This window comes from Sander vitreus, unplaced genomic scaffold (genome assembly GCF_031162955.1).
Source record: "Sander vitreus isolate 19-12246 unplaced genomic scaffold, sanVit1 ctg358_0, whole genome shotgun sequence".
In the NCBI taxonomy this organism is placed as follows: Eukaryota; Metazoa; Chordata; class Actinopteri; order Perciformes; family Percidae; genus Sander; species Sander vitreus.
Window position 1 is genome coordinate 1 of NW_027595493.1, and position 24,009 is coordinate 24,009.

The following is a 24,009-nucleotide window of genomic DNA, read 5'->3' on the forward strand; positions in this document are numbered from 1 at the left end:
CACACACACACACTAACACACACACACACACACACACAATGATACACACACACGATGATACACACACACTAACACACATAAACAATGAGACAATAAACACACACACACACACACACTAACACACACACACACACAATGATACACACACATGATACACACACACACACACACACACACACAATGATACCCACACACACACTAACACACACACAATGATACACACACACTAACACACACACACACACACACACAATGATACATACACACACAATGATACACACACACTAACAATGATACACACACACACACACACATAATGATACTAACACACACACACACGATGATACACACACAGACACACATAAACAATGAGACAATAAACACACACACACACACACTAATGCACACACAATGATACACTAACACACACACACACATACACACACACGATGAGACAATAAACACACACACACTAACACACACACACACACACACACACAATGATAAACACACACTAACACACACATTGACACACATAAACAATGAGACAATAAACACACACACACACACACACAATGATACACACGCAACACACACACTAACACACACACACACACACACAATGACACAATGATACACACACACACACACACACTAACACACACACAAACACACACACACACACACACACACACACACACACACACACACACACACAATGATACACACACACGATGATACACACACACTGACACACATGAACAATGAGACAATAAACACACACACACAAACACACACACACACAAACACACACACACACACAATGATACACACACAATGATACACACACACACACACACACTGACACACATAAACAATGAGACAATAAACACACACACACTAACACACACACACACACACACACACACGATGATACACACACACACACACACTAACACACACACACACACACACAATGATACACACACACACACTAACACACACACAATGATACACACACACACTAACACACACACTAACACACAATGATACACACACACACTAACACACACATAATGATACACACACACACTAACACACACACACACACACACACACAATGATACACACACACTAACACACACACACACACACATAAACAATGAGACAATAAACACACACACACTAACACACACTAACACACACACACACAAACACACATAATGATACTAACACACACACACACACGATGATACACACACACAGACACACATAAACAATGAGACAATAAACACACACACACACACTAACACACCCAATAACAATCTCTTCTTTGTAAATAAATGAAATGAATGTTCAGTCTTCTTCTCGTACAGGTACGTTTTTACATTCATCTACACGTTTGAAGCAACGATCAAAGTTGTGTCGAGAGGATTCTGTGTCGGTGGGTTCACCTTTCTCAAAGACCCCTGGAACTGGCTGGACTTCATGGTCATCAGCATGGCGTAAAACTCACAACACACCCAACATACACAAGAATGCACATACTTTAATTATTTTATTTGTCCTGTTACATACATACCTTATTTTCTTTAATATTCACTTTTTAATCTGGAAGTTGTCTGGTTTGGTATTTTAGTTTTGTGTCACATGACTGTGTTGATAATGATAATGATGATGATGATGTTTTTGATGTCCTTCTGTTTCAGATACCTGACAGAGTTTATAGATTTGGGAAATGTTTCTGTGCTGAGAACGTTCAGAGTTCTTCGAGCTCTGAAGACCATCACAGTCATCCCAGGTCAGTGTGTGTGAGTGTGTGTGTGTGTGTGTGTAACCTATACAAACTGACAGACATAAATCCTTTCCTTACCCCCCCCTTATATTTAAGCAATGTAGCTTTGGCTGCACAAATGAGCAAAAAATGTATAACATAAGCTCTCACACTTTCAATGAGAAGATTAATCATAATGCCACCTGGAGCGAGTTCAACCAAGGAAACTACCACCAGCTGCATCCTGTCACTGACAACTTATCTCTCGTACTTTATCTTTTCTTTTTCATTTCCTTTCCTCTGCTTGTCTTGCCTTCCTCCAGTGTGGAGAAAAGGTGGCGGTGAGCAGGGTACAGAGCACCATGGACAGGTGACGGTCCTTACAGAGGCCGTTACAGTTGAGTTTAGCTGACAAAAAGTGAGCAGCATGAAGCGAGGACAGTTAAGTTTAGACACCAAAGCAACTAGTTAAGGTGGTTTGGATTAAAACACTCCTGGGACATGAACACCTGTTTCCTGAGTGAAAGTCTTGTGTTTTTCCATTTCACAGCCATGTGTAAAAATGGTTCATGAGAACAGTCTGTAATGTGCCCCCCCCTCCCCAGGTCTGAAGACGATTGTCGGAGCTCTGATCCAATCGGTGAAGAAGCTGGCTGATGTCATGATTCTGACCGTGTTCTGCCTCTGCGTCTTCGCTCTGATTGGTCTGCAGCTCTTCATGGGAAACCTGCGGCAAAAATGTGTCCTGATACCACCACCGTTGCCTAGCAACCACACATCTGACATTGACCTTGACACCGGTTACCATGGCAATGACACCTACAGCAACAGGACAGGAAGCGGTGACTTCGATTACAATGAGTACATCAACAACCCAGGTATGAAGATGTTCGCTGTTTGTTAATTCAATAACATTTTATTTATAGTATCAAATCGTAACAGGAGTTATCTCAAAATACTTTACAGATCGAGTAAGTCGTAGCGTAGCGTTGCGGGGGCGTTGCGGGGCGTTGCAGGGAATAGCGGAGCATAACAGGGCCTAGCGGGGCGTAGCGGGGCCTTGCGGGGCCTTGCGGGGCATAGCAGGGCGTCGAGCAGGACCATGGCAGCAGCTGCAATCAGGATTTAGGTGCCACCCCAATCCAAGGAATACTGCGAGGCAAGAAAACATAAGGACTCTGGGAAATAAGCTCCCCAGAGCTAGGTTAGTAACCAGTATTACTGGGACATGGATGTGTGTCAAATCTGCGGGAAATCCTACTGAATTCTGCATTTGGACCTGCTTATCGCTGACCTGTGGAAGGTTCAAATACTACTACTAGACAAGTCAAGTAAAGTCAGTATTCATTTTATTAACACAGCCCAGTATCAGAAATTATGAATGTTCCTCAGGGGGTTTAAAATGTGTTCAGCATATGACAGCGCCTGACCTTTGACCCTTGCTGCAGATGGATCCCTCCTCAGGGCGGCTTCACATCAGATTTAACTAAATACTTTTTATTTATTTATTTATTATTATTTATGATTGGTTCCTGTATCTAGAATAGTGATTGGTTACTGAATGAAGCTTTTAACTGCCATTGTGTATGTTACCAAACTCAATCCGTGTACTTCAAGCTCTGATGAAGCCTCTGTGCCCAAACACGTTGTGATGTGACAAATAATCAAGTGAAATGTGACTAATACCTCTGTCTGTCTCTCTTTCTCTGTCTGTCTGTCTGTCTGTAGAGAACTTCTACTTCCTGCCTGGTCAACTGGATGCTCTGCTGTGTGGGAACAGTTCGGACGCCGGGTACGTTCACAACACTTCCTCTTGTAATAACACCAAAATTATAATGACCATGATTAAACTCTAAATAATACTGATGATATGATGTGTTCAGGGTCTGTCCAGAGGGTTACGTCTGTCTGAAGGCGGGGAGAAACCCAAACTACGGCTACACCAGCTACGACTCGTTTGGTTGGGCGTTTCTGGCTCTGTTCAGACTGATGACCCAGGACTTCTGGGAAAACCTTTTTCAGCTGGTCAGTAATGGACGTGGCCTCACTGCTCTCTGGCTTGGGTCATTTATCAGTGTTTCAGATTAACTTTTTTCAGTAGATGATAAGCACTCAACATTCTTCCTCCATCAGCTGTTTCTTAGAAAAGTTAATAGCTATGTTTTGTTGTTGGATTAAGTTTGTTCTCTAAGTGACAGGGTTAGTGGGAGGGACCAACTTCATACAGTTTAGACAGGGTAATAATTGACATGAGCAGGTAAATGAGAGCAGGTTTCCTCTCAGACAGTTTAGTTCTGTCTGATGTCTTATTCAATGCAGATAAGCCCTGGTTCACAGATAAACTCAGGCAGATTTGTCAGGCCAAGGAACAAGGCTGACAGAAAGTAGAAAGACTATTTCAAAAAGACGCTCCAAATATTGATAGTCTGTCTCTCACCTTTCTGTCTGCCTGTCTGCAGACGCTGCGAGCAGCAGGTAAAACCTATATGATCTTCTTTGTGATCATCATCTTCCTTGGCTCATTCTACCTCATTAACCTCATCCTGGCCGTGGTTGCCATGGCGTACGCCGAGCAGAACGAGGCCAACATAGCCGAGGCCAAACAGAAGGAGGAAGAGTACACTCAGATCCTGGAGCTGCTGAAGAAGAGACAGGAGGAGGTTTGATCCATTAGACGACACAACCAACAACATCAACATCTTTACATTTTACAGGTCCAATCAGAAGCTTTTATTCTCGCTGTTACAGCAGGCGGCCTGCAGAGCGGAGCTCTTAGAAAAACAGGATTCATCTGCAGACACAAACAAACACGAGCAAGAACATACTGCCATGGAAGGTAAACACACAAAGACAATAAAGACAATGAAGACATTATATCACATGACACCCACAGGTTCTCACAGCCAATCAAAAATGGAGTTTTACACACTGTACAAAGTGATAACTTCTGTTGGGATTCAGCGCTGTGTAAATAAAACTGACATGACTAACCTGCTGTGTGTTTCAGAGTTTGCTGACGACCAGAGGCTGTGTCCTCCGTGTTGGTACGCCTTCGCTGACATCTTCCTGAAGTGGAACTGCTGCGGCTGTTGGCGGTGGCTCAAACCGTGGCTCTACACCATTGTTATGGACCCATTCGTTGACCTCGGTATCACCATCTGCATCGTCCTCAACACCGTCTTCATGGCCATGGAGCATTATCCAATGACAGAGGAGTTCGAGGAGCTCCTGAGCATCGGAAATCTGGTAAGTGATGAGCAAAAGTTTCTATTGGCCCAGTGGAGTCTCCTGTTCTTTACACGTCGCCCAGGGTCACTAGATGAGTAGAAAGAAACAAGCACCACTTGCTTTGTCTTCTTTGTGGTGCAGGGAATTCATTCCCTCATCAATCTATTACAAAAAGAAAGAAAATTCCCTCACGCACAATCTGCATTTGGTTTATTTGTTAGGTCGACATTTGACTTTGCATGTTTAAAATAGCTCAGCGCTGCACGGAAAGTCAAAGACTTTAAAAGTGAGGCTCGGTTTTCAAAGTTATACGGATAAACTCGACGGCAAGTGAAAATAAAGTGTCGGAATATCATACTGAAATCAAAATCATGTGATAACGGGAACAAAGTGACTGAATGATTAAAAAGACAGATGATATTGGAATAACAAAGCGTTGGCTGTGTGTATTAAGAAGGAAAAGAGTGACGAATGAAATAAAAACAGATTCTTAAACAAACTACTGAATTAAACCTTTCGAATGCATATAAATCAAAACAACTGAATTAAACTGAGATGATGGCTGAAGTCATTGAGTTTAGGGAGAACGGCACAGTCACTGACATGAGAGCAGCATTAATATCACTCAAACTTGAACAATATGCGCAAAATTAACCAAATTAAAACAACGATGAAGGACCTTTCTCGAGAAACGTGTTAGTAAAGTGACACATTGCTTAAATACAAATCATGATTACATAATGATCCACTGCTGTGTTGGAGGTGTGTCCATCATCACACACAGAGAGAGACCTCTGTTAAAAACAAAATGTTTAAGTCAATGATAAACAAGACATAACTCAGGTATGTAATACATAACTGACCGTCTCTTGATTTTTAAATAACCTTTATCTCCTGTTTCTCTGTATTTTTCAACAAACATGCAAAATATACCAGTGGACTCCAACGCTAGTCTAGATTTAAACACTGCAGTATGTAACTAGTGGAACATTACTGCCATCTGGTGGTGAGAGAGGCAGACTTAGTGTCAGAACGGACCTTCAGGATGAGCCGATGAGAGAGCAGACAGAGTAAAAGTACTGTTACTTTGTAAAACATGTACTCAAGTAGAATTAAATTAGTTATTTTTGTCTGTTTATTTAGGATCCTATTCTTCCTTTATGTCCTTACAACTCTCTTAATGGGACTATGCAATAATTAATACGAACATTACAATGCATTGTAGACAATACAGAAATAGGAAATGATAAGACAGAAACTAAACACACACAATATCATTTCATAACACAACTCATATAATAATGACAAAATACACATGTAAGACAAAGACAGACACAGACGGGACAGCTCCATCAGTTCAGCCTACATTCATGTTTATCACTTTTTAAGAAAGTTTCACCATCATGCTATTGTCATGACAGCCGTTTCACCCTCGCAGGACACGTCTCACAATTGAACACACATTAATATTTTTGGTAAACCTCAACAATGTAGTTTCTGTGTCTACTAAACATCTCCAATCAATAGATATTCTTTCTTGTGTAATGTGTTCAGTTGAAACTACTAATTGTTTGAGTACAATTTATCCACTAAAAACAACACACACACGCACACACACACACACACACAATGATACACACACACACACACACACACACTGATACACACACAATGATACACACACACACACACTAACACACACACAATGATACACACCAATGATACACACACACTAACACACACACAATGATACACACACACTCACACACACACACACACACACACACACACACACACACACACACAATGATACACACACACTAACACACACACAAACACACACACACACACAATGATACACACACACTAACACACACACACACACACACACACACACACACAATGATACACACACACACTAACACACACACTAACACACACACAATGATACACACGCAATGATACACACACACACACACACACAATGATACACACACAATAACACACACACACACACACACACACACACACACACTAACACACACACAACACACACACACACACACACACACAATGATACACACACACTAACACACACACAATGATACACACACACTAACACACACACGATACACACACACTAACACACACACGATACACACACACTAACACACACACGATACACACACACTAACACACACAATGATACACACACACACACACACACACAGACACACACAATGATACACACACTAACACACACTTCTAAAGTAAAAAAGGTGAAGAAGTGAACAGGCACTGTCTTGATGGTTTGAGATGAAATAACTCAAAGATGTGACTAAAGTAATGTAATGGAGTAAATGTAACTCTGACCCCTGACCTCTGACCTCTGACCCTCTCAGGTCTTCACAGGGATCTTCACAGCTGAGATGGTCCTCAAACTTCTGGCCATGGACCCATACTACTACTTCCAGGTCAGACTTCCTGTTTGTTTGGAAGAAGGAAGGAACAGTCATGACTCATCACATACGTCATCGATGTCAAGCCTGCAGCTTTCTGTATCTGAGTGTAATAGAGCATCTTTGTTATCTATAACCAACATCAAAGTGTTGATGATATTTAATAATATTCAGGAGGGCTAATGTTAGCTAACTCTCTCCAGAATGTTTCCTTAGGGGGCACTGATCACCAAACCTTTCATGCCTAATGAATCTGGACCTCTGTCACTTACCGGTCCTGTACTTGTTACTTTGCTCTTTAATGAACCGAATTGAAGTGCATTTGCACTTTGTTTAGCTAACGTTAGCCAGTTTTATCTGTGTTGAGGCGTCCTGCATTAGTTTGGAGATTAAACCCCGTTAGTAAGACATAATCCTGGTATAAAAACACAGACTGGGAGCTGCAGTGTTGCTGAGTGAGAGAGCCCATTACGTTACAGACTTTCAGAGATTTATGTGTCTGCTCTGTTTGATCATGTATGACGATGTAGCAGCTGTCTGGAGATGAGTTTTAACGTGATGCAGCTGCTGGACGGAGCCATTAACAAGGAAATCAAGCACGTACATTTAGATTATATCAGTCAACAAGTTCTGTGAAGCCTTTTTACTCAGAGGTGAAACAACACAGACGGGACGGACGTTAACACTTAAGTCTGTCATCATGACGTTTCTTCTTTCTCTCTTTCCTGTTTAAAACCAGCTCAGTGATGACAATGACAGCATGGTAATGTGTGTCTGTGGTTTTTCTGTTGCCATGGTTGCAGGTGGGCTGGAACATCTTCGACAGCATCATCGTCACCATGAGTCTGGTGGAGCTCGGACTGGCAAACGTTGAGGGCCTGTCGGTGCTGCGCTCCTTCAGACTGGTCTGTTTGTCTGTCTGTCTGCCTGTCTCTCTGTCTGTCTGTGTGTCTGTCTGTCTGTCTGTTTGTCTGTCTGACTGTCTGTCTGTTAATTTTAATATTAATTTTATTAGCATGACAAGACATTGCTTGTCTGTCTGTCTCTCTCCCTACCTGTCTCCGTACCTGTCTCCCTACCTGTGTCTCTCTCTCTCTCTGCCTGTCTCTCTCTCAGATGCGAGTGTTTAAGCTGGCCAAGTCGTGGCCGACCCTCAACATGCTGATAAGGATCATTGGGAAGTCGGTGGGCGCTCTGGGGAACCTGACGCTGGTGCTGGCCATCATCGTCTTCATCTTTGCCGTGGTCGGCATGCAGCTGTTTGGGAAGAACTACAAAGACTGTGTCTGCCGTATCTCGCTCGACTGCAAGCACCCCCGCTGGCACATGATCGACTTCTTCCACGCCTTCCTCATCATCTTCAGAGTGCTGTGTGGGGAGTGGATCGAGACCATGTGGGACTGCATGGAGGTCGCCGGCCAGACCATGTGTCTGATCGTCTTTATGATGGTCATGGTCATCGGGAACATGGTTGTGAGTCTCTGCAGGCACACAGATACTAACCATAGCCCAGACCCTAACCCAGATTCTGAGCCAGGTTCATTCTGTCAGGAACATGCTGGTGAGTGTCTGCAGGCACACAGATACTAACCCAAACCCAGGCCCTAAACCAGGCTTTGAGCCAGGTTCAGTCAGTCCGCAATCCTCCAGAGTCCAGCTGTAGATACAGAGTCCACACAGATCCAGGTCTGGGGTCCATAATTTTTGTCACTTTAGGGTGAGGTTCCTGGTCTTGTTTCAGGTTATCAATCTGTTCCTGGCCTTGTTTCAGGTCCTGAATCTGTTCCTGACTTTGTTTCAGGTCCTGAATGTATTCCTGGTCTTGTTTCAGGTCTTGAATCTGTTCCTGGCCTTGTTGCTGAGCTCATTTAGTGGAGATAATCTTGCGGCTCCAGAAGAAGAAGGAGAAAACAACCTGCAGATCGCCATAAACAGGATCAACATGGCCGTGGCTTGGACCAAGACCTGGATCCTCCAACAAATCTGGACTTTAACGGGAAAGAAGAACCACTTGGACCCAGAACACACCGGTAGACCTGGAACTACAGACTCTATTCATTTACTTATTTATATAACTACGGACAATTTTATCTAACTAAAGATTCATTTACTTCCTCATGTATCTAACTAAATACTTTATTTATTTATTTATGTACTGTATGAAACTAATGTTTTCTTTGGTACTATTTCTTATTTTTCTAATGAAATATTCATTAGACTGGTTTGTGTTTGTTTACATCACAGATTGATTTTGTGATTTACTGATTTTTTGTTTGTGGATATCATCGTCAGTGGTCCATGGTGAGGAAGACGACAGGACAACAAAGGATTGTTTGGTTTTGACCGCTGTGACCTTAGATCAGCAGGGGTCAGAGGTTAAGTCCCTCGACTGTAACCATGGCAACAACCACGACGTTGGCCGCCTGAGGGTCCCCATCGCCGAGGCCGAGTCGGACTTCGAGACGCCGGACAACGATGAAGATGAAGAGGACGAAGTGGATGAAGAAAATGAAGAAAAACTCTCCAAAGTAAAAACCCTTTTCTATAAAACTGAAGTGTTTGTCTGAAGTTCAGACAGATTTTATTTAAGATGAAGACTGAGCTGAGGACAGCAGAGAGAAACATAACCAGACAAACAGACTCACAGACGATCACAGATGGAAGTTTAAAATCTGCCAGTGAGACATTCAGGTGTTACAATCAAATGTGAACCTGAGTGTAAACTGTAAAATGTTTCTGTGTTCAGTGTGATGGGTCGTCGGTCTGCAGCACCGTCCAGAAACTTCCTGACATTCAGGAGGGTGAAGATGATGAAGATGATCCAAACACACCTGTGGACTGCTACAGTGACAGTACGCACACACACACACACACACACACACACACACACACACACACACACACACACACACACACACACACACATTTACAGACCGTAATTGTAAAATAACTTCAGAGATGTGGACCTCTTTGTGTAAACCTATTTAAGAGAAGGAACCAATCAGTGATTAATAAAAACCGTGATGAGTCTCTCTGTGACGGCCAGTTACTGCAGATCTAAACGTGCTCACTAGCTAACTCTTATTTATTGTATGTTAAATCATCTAATAAAGTCATCTTTATTTTCTTTCCTAATGGCGCTGACATCCGGACATTTTCATCAGATTATATGCTATGGTTGTGGTTTGAAAACAAATGCACTGTCATGAACACTGTTCTGCTCATCTGACAGAGAACCTAAACTACAGCGGACATGGAACATGAAATATGAACTGTTGCATATTACGGCTGTAACTATCAATGTTGGAGCAGGATATGAGTGATTCAGATATTTGTCTGAAGTTCAGACAGATTTTATTTAAGATGAAGACTGAGCTGAGGACAGCAGAGAGAAACATAACCAGACAAACAGACTCACAGACGATCACAGATGGAAGTTGTAATGTAACTGTCGGATTGAAATCAAACCTTTGTTGTATTTTTATTTCAGACTGGTACCGCCACTGTCCGTTCCTAGACGTAGACACGTCCCAGGGCAGAGGGAAGGTCTGGTCTAACATCAGGAGAACCTGCTTCTGCATTGTAGAACACAACTACTTTGAGAGCTTCATCATTTTCATGATCCTGATGAGCAGTGGAGCACTGGTAAATATTATTGCACATTACTATAGATGATTGATCAATACCTGACCATTTTAACGCCAAGTTCAGTGTTGCTGCATTTTATTTGCTTTGCTGCACATTGTCTGATGGCTGCTCAGTCTTTCGGATGCTGTTAGTTTGTTTGATGTGATCACGTGACTGAGCAGCTCAGTTCTGACCTGGTTCTCAGGAATGTGTGCAGTGTGAATACTAACCTGTGGAGACAACATGGCCGACAGCAGGGCTATTAACATGGCTGTAAGTGGACTACAAACATGGCTGACATTCTGATAACTAACACCACAGCCAGATGTTAAGCAGGTGAGATGATCCTGAACCGACTCAAACATTTTAACACCATGACACAACATTTATTAATCCTAACGTTACGATGAAAGGTAATGACAAAGACCAGATGGTAACTTAGCATAAATACCCCGCATAAATACCACCCTCCCTGTGAACAGGCGTTTGAGGACATCTACCTGGAGCAGCGCCGCGTTATAAAGATGGTTCTGGAGTACGCAGACCAGGTGTTCACCTATGTGTTCGTGGTGGAGATGGCTCTGAAGTGGGTTGCCTACGGGTTCAAGACATACTTCACCAACGCCTGGTGCTGGCTTGACTTCCTCATCGTAGACGTAAGAACTTTACAACCTGTTTCTTTCAGTCAACCAGCCTTCAAACCCTTTGAGGATATGGGTATTTGCCCCCCCCACTCCAAACCCTCTGAGGATATTGGTGGTTTGCCCCCCCCCCCTCCAAACCCTCTGAGGATATTGGTGGTTTGTCCTTATTGTAGACAAACCCAATCTGTTCTCTCCAGAAGAGAGTTTATCATGGATCAGAACACCTAAAAAGCCAGGTAATGTGATGTCCTGTCCTTCCAGGTGTCTCTGGTGTCACTGACAGCAAACATCCTGGGATACTCTGAGCTAGGAGCCATCAAGTCTCTGAGGACACTGAGAGCTCTGAGGCCACTGAGGGCCCTGTCTCGCTTTGAGGGAATGAGGGTGAGACATGCACTTTAAACAATGACAGACAGACAGGTCTGGCAGAAGGTTACCTGTCTTCACCTTTGTAACATTTCAAAAATGAGAATTTTTTTCTGTCCGAAAGAATCCATTAAGTAAGGTTTAATGCCCGACGAGATGTCCATTGTCAGGTATTAATGGACGACGGTGAGACGTGAACCGGCCGACGTGCAGAAGTCCATTAATACCTGACAATGGACATCTCGAGGGGCATTAACCCGCTTATACCATGGTCACTTGCCAAATAACATATTTTTAAATCATTAGTTTATATTTTAATTAGTTTTAGAATAGAAATCTGAAGTTTTTACAAACAATAACTCTGTTTCCCTGGTTATGCCTGACGGTTTGACTAATACCTGGAATAATCATTTCCATCCTATAAGGTCCTATAATGTTACTGTCGGCCACAGCCTGAAGTAGCAACCTGAACTGTGAACGGATGTGAGAAAACGTTATTCGCTGTGAAACAAAGTCAGTTCAGAGGGGCACTAAAACTTACTTCTTACAGTGTGTGTGTTAGCACCATCCTGTGGTGTTCAGAGGATGAGTTGGAAATAACAGATTCACATTTCCTTTTTGTTTAATGTAGCGCATTCATTTAGAACAGTAAACAGACAGTTTCACCGAAACTCCTTTAATAGGTGTCCTACATCACTTTTTTATGGAAACCCTGCAGCCAATCAGAATCGAGTATTCACCCAGACCATAGTATAATTCCTGATAATGGACTGCTCGTCTTTCATTAACCCTTTAGGACTTTACACACTGAGTCCTATGGATATTAATGAATCCGTTGCGAAACATTTTGCAAAATAATACAAAATGTTACACTGCTGGCGCTCTGCCTTTCTCTCCTAATCCCTCATTTTATCCCTTGAAAATTGAAACCGTTAAGATTTTTTTTCATGACGGACGAATCTTTTGGAGTCAGTGTGTAAACTTGAATAACACAACGTGAGGTCGTAGTTATATTTTAACATGCACAACTTTCCAGAGTGTGTGAGGACCTTTACTTATCAACCTGTCTCCCTTCCCACATGTCTCTCTGTCTGTCTGACTTTCTGTCTCTCCCTCTGTACCGGTCTGTCGGTCTGCAGGTAGTAGTGAACGCGCTGGTCGGAGCGATCCCATCCATATTCAACGTGCTGCTGGTGTGTCTGATATTCTGGCTGATCTTCAGTATCATGGGAGTGAATCTGTTTGCAGGAAAGTTTTATTACTGTTTTAATGAGACATCTGAGGAGATGTTTCTCCCTGAAGACGTCAACAACAGGAGTGAGTGTTTTGCTCTGATCGAGGCAAACTTCAGCGGGGTTCGCTGGAAGAACGTAAAGGTCAACTACGACAACGTGGGGATGGGATACCTGTCGCTGCTGCAGGTGGTGAGTCTGAACACTCAACAAACGGGACTTCACTGAGGCTGTCCAACAGCTCAAACAGCAATGCTGACCTATATTTAGATTCCTAGTGGTGGCGCCCTCTCGTGGCCGTAGTAATGACGGGCGCAAAGCAGGAAGTAAGGTGAGGAAGTATAAGAGCACCAAGGAGGCAGGTTGGGGGGATGGATGGGTCAAACAAACACAGGACTTTCACCCAGGAGACCAGGGTTCATGTCCCGTTTTTTTACTTTAGGGAACAAACGGAGCTACGTCACGTTCTGTGGGTCAGATTAGAGGGGGGGAACATACCACCCATATCCTCTAAGGGTTTGGAGGGGGGTTGCTTTACTGAGATATGGTAAATCCATTCCGACAAGATTTCCTGTGAATCTAAATTCAGACCGTCCTAAGGGATGTTTAGCATGGAGATTATAAAAACAGGATTAAGGACTGTTTGTCCAGTTACTGAACACTGATCATTCATTGTTGGATGTCAGTTGCTGTTTAGTTTTTAGTCTTCTTTGTGTGAAACTCGCATTAAAAAAAAATTCTGAATCTCAACGGGAATATTCCTGCTAAAATAAAGCTTAAATCATCACGTTTGAGTTTAACTTTCCTGATTTTAGATTTAGCCTGTAGAGTTGATCTGAGCTGAGTCTGTACTCTCATTGTTTCACTGTATGCAGACGACTGGACTTTCTATTTAAACTTGTTTATCTGTTTCAGGCCACGTTTAAAGGCTGGATGGACATCATGTACGCAGCGGTGGACTCCACAGATGTCAGTGCACTGACTAAATGTTTTACTATGTACACTGGTACTACCAAGGTTATAATAGTTTAGCATTTTTAATTACTTTTGATTTTAGTTTAGTTTAAGTTAATTTTCAAAGTTTTTGTTTTAGTTTAGTTTCAGTTTTTGTATATTTAGGGTTAGGGCTTTTAAATATAAACTGAAATGGTTCATTTAATTTGTATTAGTTTTTTAACCTGCAGATACAGTTTCAGTTTACTAAAAACCCTTTTTATTGCTTATTTTAGTTTTAGTTTACTATAATAACCCACTGGTACAGTAACAGATACTCATACTGATAGTGAAGCAGATTGTCCCATCAGTCAGACCTTTACCTCACATTTCTGATTTTTTAGGTGGAGTCCCAGCCGATGTACGAGGCCAATCTCTACATGTACATTTACTTTGTCATCTTCATCATCTTTGGTTCCTTCTTCACTCTCAACCTCTTCATCGGAGTTATCATCGACAACTTCAACCAGCAGAAATCAAAGATAAGTTTCTGCTCGCTGACGTTAGTTTAAACGAAGAGATGAATCTGTTTCTCTGTGTCAGTAGCTATGTTTCCCTCCACTTGTCAATCAAATTATCTGAAGTTCTAAAATCATTCATGTGAATAACACCGGTGAATGTTTCCATCCAACGGCTTTAAAGCGAATAAAAACCTGCATAATGACGTCACATGCTGTTTTTCTGTTAAATTGGTATGTTGAATAGATTTGAGACATTTAAGGCCCTATTTTAACGATCTGAAGTGCAAGTATCAAACGCGAAACACAAGTAGCTTTGTGGGTTAATGAGTTTTGCGCCCAACGCAAATCTAAAATGGGTTGGTCTGAAGTAGCTAGGTGTGGTTTGGGCGTAACGTGCAATAAACCAATCAGAGCGTCATCTCACATTCCCTTTAAGAGCAGGCGCGCTTGTTCCCGTTGTTATTATGATGGCAGATTTGCCTGGCACACACCAGCGGGAGCTGTCCAGGATGCGGCAAAATAATAAAGGCCCGTCTTGACCGGGTGGCGATGTTTCTGCGACCTCTCGGGCGCATCTCCTCAAGTCTGGAGAGGATTGCTGTAGCCATGGAGCGTGGGCCTCCAAACACACCACCTGCTCCTGTTGTGCTCCTTCCTCCTCCCCCCACTCCATCTCCGTCCACCCGCTCCACCAGGAACACATCGCGAATTGCCACTCCCAGACCCTCAAGTGTCCAATCCCGCCGTAGTTCAACATCACGTCTCCTTAAGTCCTCTAATATTTCCTCATTTATGTCATCAACACATCCGTGATTCATGGAAATGTTGTGTAAAACACAACAAGCCACAAAGAATGCTGCAACTTTTTGAGGACTGTACTGTAAAGTGCCTCCTGACCTATCCAAACACCTGAAGCGCATTTTCAGTAATATTTTTCCTTGTAATTATGTATGGTTTGCAAAAATGGGAACTGCTGCGTCCGTGTTGTGCACACGCTACATTACGGCCAAGCATGTGCCCCTAAAATAGCATCTGAATAATGCGCCACTGACTTTAGACTAGGTTTTTCCTGGTCTGTGGCGGAATTGTTTTCTGAAACTGTAAAATAGCACCATGGAATGTTTGTGCCTGAACACGCCTCCTCTTTTCGCTGAACCGCCCACGGGAGCGCAAATTCATTCCCTAATTTACCAACGTGTGTCTGTGGAGGGAAAAGTCTGCTATGCGTCAGGTGCAAAATAGGAATGATACATGCGTCAGTGTAGAAAGTTAATTGCGCTGGGTGCAATATAGGGCCCTTAAGGTGTTTCCATACATTTTCCTGAATTGGGTCATTCCGTCTAATTAAAAAATGTAATTAATTATTTATTCGGCAAATAAAATATTTCCGTCAGCGTTTATCGCATATGCTGTTAAGAGAAAATTCAACGAGATTGAACGTATAAACTTTGTGTCGATGTTCATGAAATTCAATCAAATTGTATTGTTTTTTCATGAGGTGTTTTTTATTTAATATTACTTAATTTGCAGAAATACTTGTGTGGATGGAAACATGGCTAGTGAGGTAACTGTTGTTAAGATTAGTTTAGTTTAAAAGTAGAGATAAATCTATTTTTCTGTCACTGAGTTAACTGTTATGTATTGTATCTTTACTTGGGAGGAAAAGATATTTTCATGACGGAGGAGCAGAAGAAATATTACAACGCCATGAAGAAACTGGGCTCCAAGAAACCTCAGAAACCTGTTCCACGACCTGAGGTACAGTAGGTTTAGTCAGAGATCACCTCTAACTAAAGGTTCAGTCTAACTAAAGATCATCTCTAACTGTTGTTTCTTCTTCTTCTGTAGAATAAGTTCCAGGCTCTGAGGATTTGAACATCTTTTGTTTCTTCTGCTTCTGCAGAATAAGTTCCAGGCTCTGGTGTTCGACCTGGTGACCACGCAGGTGTTTGATATCTTCATCATGGTGTTGATCTGTCTCAACATGGTGACAATGATGGTGGAGACGGACGAGCAGAGCGAGGACAAAGTCTTGATCCTGTACTGGATCAACCTGGTCTTCATCGTCATCTTCACCGGAGAGTGCACGCTGAAGATTGCGGCGCTCCGCCAGCACTACTTCTCTGTCGGCTGGAACATCTTCGACTTTGTGGTCGTCATCCTGTCCATCGTAGGTCAGTTACCGGCTCGTCTAACCCAAACCCAACCCTAACTAACCCTTCCTGTCCATCTTAGGTCAGTCAGCATCTCGTCTAACCAAAACCCTAGTCTCACATGTCCAGTGTTACCTCCACAGCGCTGCAGAGCAAGGTCTGGTCCACACAGCATTCCTGGATGGGAGAATATTGGCATTTAGAATCGAATCTGGACAAAAGCATATCATCCCAGCACTAGATATATCTGGGTTTCTTTTTTGTGTAATTCCTTCCTTCCTTCCTTCCTTCCTTCCTTCCTTCCTTCCTTCCCTTCAGGCCTGCTTCTCGCTGACATCATAGAGAAGTATTTTGTCTCGCCCACGCTCTTCCGTGTGATCCGACTGGCTCGTATCGGCCGGGTCCTTCGTCTCATCCGTGGAGCCAAGGGGATCCGGACACTGCTGTTTGCCCTGATGATGTCACTTCCTGCGCTCTTCAACATCGGCCTGCTACTCTTCCTCATCATGTTCATCTTCTCCATTTTCGGCATGTCCAACTTCGCCTACGTGCGTAAGGAGGCGATGATCGACGACATGTTTAACTTTGAGACGTTTGGGAACAGCATGATCTGTCTTTTTACGATCACCACGTCGGCCGGTTGGGATGGGCTGCTGAGCCCCATCATGAACACGCCGCCAGACTGCGACCCCAACCTGGAGAACCCAGGCTCTGCGGTGCGGGGCGACTGCGGCAGCCCAGGGATTGGCATCGTCTTCTTTACCACCTACATCATCATGTCCTTCCTCGTGGTGGTCAACATGTATATCGCCATCATCCTAGAGAACTTCAACGTGGCGACGGAGGAGAGCAGCGATCCGCTGTGCGAGGATGACTTTGAGATGTTTTATGAAACCTGGGAGAAGTTCGACCCTGACGCTTCACAGTTCATCCAGTACAGGTGATTCCAGGGATTACTTTCTCAATGCAACTTTATTTATGAAGACCTTTCATGAAAACATGCAGCCCAGAGTCTTTACAGAACTAGATTAAAAGACTGATGAGAAAAACAAACGATAGAAAAGATTAAGCAACACTAAAAATTACAACAAAAATTAAATAAATGTTAAAAATTAACAAATAAAACAACCAAATAAAATAAACACCAGGTTTAAAAAGCAACCAGTCCTCCATACTAGGATAGCGATGATATAAAAAACAATGATTTACACTTGTAAACTAATACTATAACATCATTCCAGTTTTTTTAAAACTGGTCTTTATTTGTTTAAAACAAATCCTGAGAAAGCTTTATAACATCCAGAGGCAGTGAGTTCCACAGTTTAAAACAGAAGTCTCTCTCTCATCTGTACTTACTGGGACACAGACAGCAGAGGAGGACTTGAGTGATCTGGCTGGAACAACTTTCTGTCAGCTTTGCTTTTTAATTAAACAAGTGCTAGACAGGAAATGCAGGCAGTTTGGTTTTGAGATTTTCTGTTTTTATTTCTTGATTCCTGTCAACTGTGTTTTTGATAACAGCTGACAGTAGATTGATGCTTCATTGATGTTTCACAGTGCTGTGCCAGGTGGCTGTTCCCCCGTCCAGCTGTGTCCCTCTGGTTAAAATGCGTAGTTAGCGTTAGGGTTAAGGTTTGGTTCAGGTTTAGGCGAAACAGATCTCACAGGGGAAACAGAATTTGAAACAACACCAGCTCCAAACAAATTATGAAACAACAACAATCAAACAAATAAAAGCTCACCATCTTGCTGTGACTCACACAATTTGCTCTGCCAAATGGTCTGCATACGTTACACTGCGATGTAGCCAAAGCATTGATCTGGGTTGATATTATAATCTGACTCTGATGTGTTGATCCTAATCTGAATGTCCTGTATTCCACAGTAAACTGTCAGATTTCTGCGACACTCTGAAGGATCCTCTGAGGATTTCCAAACCGAACACAGTCAAACTGATCCACATGGATCTGCCGCTGGTTCCTGGAGACAAAATCCACTGTCTGGACATCCTGCTGGCTCTCACCGCCCAGGTAACTCCACCTGGACTCAGATTATTATTACTATATATATATATATATATAGGGTTTTTATGTCATTATAAAGTATAATATTGTATATCATGTTATGTTATTTTGTATTAGGTTTTACCTGAGGTTGTGTTGTATGAAATCCTTCTATATTATATCATTCTATGATCTGTGATCTATGATCTATGATATATGATATATGATTATATGATATATGTGTGCAGGTGTTGGGTTTGGGTTTATGTGACGCTGTAATAAATCATTCTGTGTGCAGCTGTTGGGTTAAGTTTTACACACTAAAAACTCCTGGGTTAAAAAGGGACCAACTAATTTCTGGGTTATTTCAACCCAGACAATTGGGTTATTCTTTTTACCCTAACCCTAACCCAATAGGGTCTAGCTGCTCCTGTGTGTGTTGAGGAGTAGGCTGATGCTGCTGAGACTGAGGGGTGTGCAGCTGAGGAGGCTGAGGGCTATTTTTCTTCCATAGCATGTCTTCTTTCAGACTATTACAAAAAAACAGATACACATTTACATGTTTATTTTACCCTGTCTATTTGCCCAAAAGTTAGCATTAGATAAAGCCGTGTTTGCATTTAAACAAAAAAATTTCAGAAAAAATTATAATACAGGAAAATAATTGTCTTAATGTCAGTAAAAAGGAAGAAGTCTCATGTTGTTAAAATGCATTATCCTATTCACCTGTAATGTATCGAACTTACATAACGTTACACCAGACTTTCCAGTTTCCTTCCTCTCTATATTCTGAAGGTTTTTACATTAGGGATTAGTTCATATATCATTCAAAAGCCTGATTTATGTTAAAGGTTATACCTAAAAACGGCACACAATAGATTTTAGATTTGGCTGTCCAAAATTCCCTCTTTTAAAAGCGTGTGTATTCTACTCTATAAATTTGTTCTGTATATTCATCATTAAAAATAAATTTACAGAGATAACTTCCAGGGAGTTGTGTATAAATCAGAGTGTACACTGCAGCCCCAGGCGGGACCTGGCGATTTGTCAGCATTACATTTTTTATTTAAAAGGAACTACATAAAGTACTTAATACATAACTTTTAATAACGTTACACAAACAATTAAAAACACATGCAATATAGAAACGTGAGCATTCAAAATAGGCTACATGATAGCAGAATACAAATTTTCCTCCCTTTTCTGCATGTTCATTTTCAGCAAGCAAGATGGCGGCGTTTGTCTTTTAATATAGACGTAACATAATGTAAAGTAACGTTAGGCTGAGGACGGTGACAGTTGCCAGTGAAAAAAGCTTTTGCCGCCCATTTTTACACTTCTAAATTAAAATATCCAATAATAATAATGTCCGTACATTTCTAATGGTCTGTGGATTAGCTATCGTTAGTAACGTTTTATTCATAAACTCCTTAAACCGAGCTAAATCAATGTTAGCTACGTTTTAGCGTGCTAACATTTGTCGTAGCATTAACCATGGATGTATTAAAGAGAATGCATTAATCTAGCTAGCAAGCTAGCCAGCCAATGTAGCATACAATGACAATGACTAATAAAAAAGAAAACCGATAACTTATTAGGTAACGTAAATTTGAATGTGCAAACAGACCTAGATAGATAACAACGATGCAGCCTTGAAATGTCTCCATTAACGACTCTGAAATAACGTTAATTCAGTTAAATGTCAGTTACTCTTCATAAGCTAGCTAGCTAGCTAGCTATGTTACGTTAGTTAATGGAACGTTAGAGAGTTTATTCTAGAAGCACTGTTTAAACAAGCACATTTTCTGCAACAAACTTCCGGTAAAATGAAAATGCTTACCTCGCCTCCCTGCCCCTGGAACCAAAGTGTCGTTTAGAGGCGAAAATAAGCTGGTCCGATGTCAAGACCACTCACCAACAGACGATGTGTGGCCGTCTGGGTTACGCCACAGGTGAACTCGTTTTTTTATTCCTGTGTGAAGATCCAGCTGGCGGGGTGCCAGATGGATCGCACTCCTCAATGTGTTTCTGTCTCCGCCTGCCATAGTCCTTTGCTGGTATCTATTTGCAACGCATATCATGTTGGATTTATATTTTATAACGTTACTTGAATAAAACAAACCAAAATCAACAGGCTATTATTATAAAATCGTTACTGTTCTTAAACTAAACTAAACTTATACACATATGATGTGATCTGATGTAATGATTTTATACGTCTTTTTTTACTCTTTCCATACCTTGTCATGACTCATGAGTGTGTGTGTGTGTGTGTGTGTGTGTGTGTGTGTGAGAGAGAGAGAGACTGAGTGTGTGCGTCTGTGTGTGGGTACCAGGATTTGGAAGTGAAGGATTTTGAGTGATAGTTTCATGCAGACAATACAATGACATATACATGTACATGACAACTGACATGACAGACTGTACAAGACATACACATGATAATATAATAACTCCAAAAAATACACCCCTCCAACAAAAAATACATTAGAGAGAGAGAGAGAGAGAGAGAGAGAGACATAAAACACAAATAACCCAGAAACTGGGTTGAAGAAATAACCCAGGAGTTTTTAGTGTGTATGTAGACTCGCTTTGCCAGACCATCCACACGCTGCGGAGCGGAGGTGGGTCTGGCTACTCCACATAGCATTCCTGGATGGGAGAAAAACGTGCTATGGTTTATTGGCATTTCTTTAAACTAATCACAATCCTCATGCGTGGCACTAATCTCTGCATGGAGCCGGTGTAAAATAGTCGTGCAAGAGAAGACTCAGATTGGACAGATAGTCTAGCTAGCTGTCTGGATTTACCCTGCAGAGATCTGAGGAGCAGTTAACCATAGTCCTCACAAATCCACCAGTTTAAAATTCCAAAGAGCGGAAGGAAACGGACATACATGCATCCGGCGGAATTTCATACAGCACCGGAGCAATTGGAGTCAAGGATATAGACTAAGTTTTATGTTATGTATTAAACCTTTATGTGTGCAGCTCTTGGGTTGGGTTTTATGTGAAGCTGTAATAAATCATTCTGTGTGCAGGTGTTAGGTGATGCCGGAGGGATGGATGCTCTTAAAGCAAGCATGGAGGAGAAGTTCATGGCCAACAACCCCTCCAAGGTTTCACTCCTACATACATCATATAACAAAATAAGGAATCAGCATGCATAAAACAAACACCCCAGTAACACGGAAACAGACTATAGAAGAAAGGAAGAGAAAGAAATTAATACACAGCAAAAATTTAGAAATGTAAATGTAGAAAAACTCAGCATCTATGGGCCTATATATCTTATATAAAAGGAAATTATGAAAGTATTTGAAAATATTTCAAACACTGTCAAGCTACTTTTGTAAAAATAACTTATCTTTTTCAGTGCCAGATAGAAAGTCGTTCAAAGAGACTCCACAGCTTTTTCCATGACCTAGCGATGCACCTTTTAGCCTCCAAAACAAAGTAGAGAATTTTTTTATCATTTGAGAACACAAAAAGACAGAGTGGATATTTAGGGTCCATTACTTAGGTTCAAGGGCCACTATGTAGTCAAATTCTAAAAGACACTGATATTGTTTATAATGTTTTTAAATAAACTGATGTCCAGATTATTGTTGTTCCCTGCAGGTGTCGTATGAACCAATCAGCAGCACACTGCGGAGGAAACAGGAAGATGTGGCAGCATCAGTGATCCAGAGAGCATACAGGAAACACCTGCTGCAGCGGACGCTCAAACTGGCGTCCTACAAATACCGAGCGAAGACGGACGGACGGGGAGAAGCGCCGCCCGAGACCGAAGGACTGCTCTGCCAGCGAATCAGCCGTCTGTACGGAGACGAGCCATTGCCCGGCCCAGTGAAGCTTCAGAGAGAGTTCATCCTCCACGCTGCTCCTCCGCTAAACGCCGCAAACTTCCTCCGTGATGAGAACCTGAGGGAGTCAGTCGTCTGATGACGTGTCGTCCTGTTTTCCTCCGGTGTGTGTCGGAGGACGATTCCGATTCAGACGGACGGAGAGACAGATCGCAGCAGAGCTGACTCCAGGTCCAGCTTGCCGAGCGAACGCCACAGATCCTCAAGCTTCGCTGACTCTGAAAGTCTGCTGCAAGTTCTGTGAAACTGTGTTGGCTGATTCTGTGCTCTTTGGACATGGAAATGTTCATTGCTGCGTTTTCATTTTCTGTCTGCGCTGAGGTTTTAATCTTCTAACAGAGTTCAGGCTCGCTGACACCCTGAACGTGGTCAGTGGGATTCTACTTGTCCATGTTATTAGTAACACTTATATAACACGTATTGATTTCATATATAATGACTCTTTATTCAAACAGTCTGTCACAACCTTCAGATATATTCTCTATTTCTGATTTGTTTTCCAGTCACCTGTTCCCACTTCTCCCATCAGCAGTTTAATACTGGACTGTTGTGATTTACTCTCTAATCTGCAGACTTCTGTTCTGCACGTCTATCTGACATTTTTCCTCAGTCTGGCCCCTTTTGGATACATTGTCATCTGCCTTCCTGGTTTGGACTTTTGTCTCTTTTTGGGCGACAGTTAAATGTGAACTTTTCCTTCTCCTGTCTGTTTTTGAGCGTGCATCAGGTTTCTCTACTGAGACCTTACGCAGAAACGTGTGTTTCTCTCTATGTACAGATTGTGTTTGCTGCTCTGGTTTGTTGAACGATGTTTGTTTCCTGCAGACATACGACACTGAGAAGATCTTTAGTGGTGATTGACAGAGCAGCCAGCCAATGACAGCGCAGAGTCTAAAAACATTAATGAGACCTGTATAAAGATAACTTTGATTTTAGACTCAAGAAGACTCAAACAGACTTTAGGACGACTGTTTTAGTAATGGAGCTGAACATCATAAAAACTGAGGAACTGAATCTGTTTCTTCTTTAAATTGACGCATCAACTACTGACAAGAGCGTTTTCCAACCTCAAATCAACAACCCCCCCCTCCAAACCCTTAGAGGATATTGGTGGTATGTTCCCCCCCTCTAATCCGACCCACAGGAGTGTTTCATAAACTAGCGCCCCCTAGTGGAGGCAGGAAATGCATCTTCATATCTAAAC

At 42.1% G+C, this 24,009-nt stretch overlaps 1 protein-coding gene across 1 annotated transcript; it reads left to right on the plus strand.

Annotated features, from left to right (window-relative positions):
• Positions 1–1,376: 1,376 nt before the first annotated feature.
• On the plus strand, positions 1,377–22,965 carry scn4ab (sodium channel, voltage-gated, type IV, alpha, b; the record flags this gene model as incomplete). Its single annotated transcript, XM_078245055.1, has 26 exons — positions 1,377–1,505; positions 1,710–1,801; positions 2,380–2,652; positions 3,503–3,566; positions 3,658–3,799; positions 4,234–4,434; positions 4,523–4,610; positions 4,782–5,020; positions 7,405–7,476; positions 8,265–8,366; positions 8,578–8,934; positions 9,293–9,491; positions 9,754–9,989; positions 10,208–10,313; positions 10,952–11,106; positions 11,571–11,744; positions 11,994–12,116; positions 13,238–13,522; positions 14,246–14,299; positions 14,668–14,805; positions 16,438–16,542; positions 16,688–16,958; positions 17,256–17,877; positions 18,823–18,967; positions 21,981–22,058; positions 22,561–22,965. Coding segments are annotated over 26 exons (4,774 nt in total), but the record flags the coding sequence as incomplete, so codon positions are not given.
• Between the last annotated feature and the right edge of the window lie 1,044 nt (positions 22,966–24,009).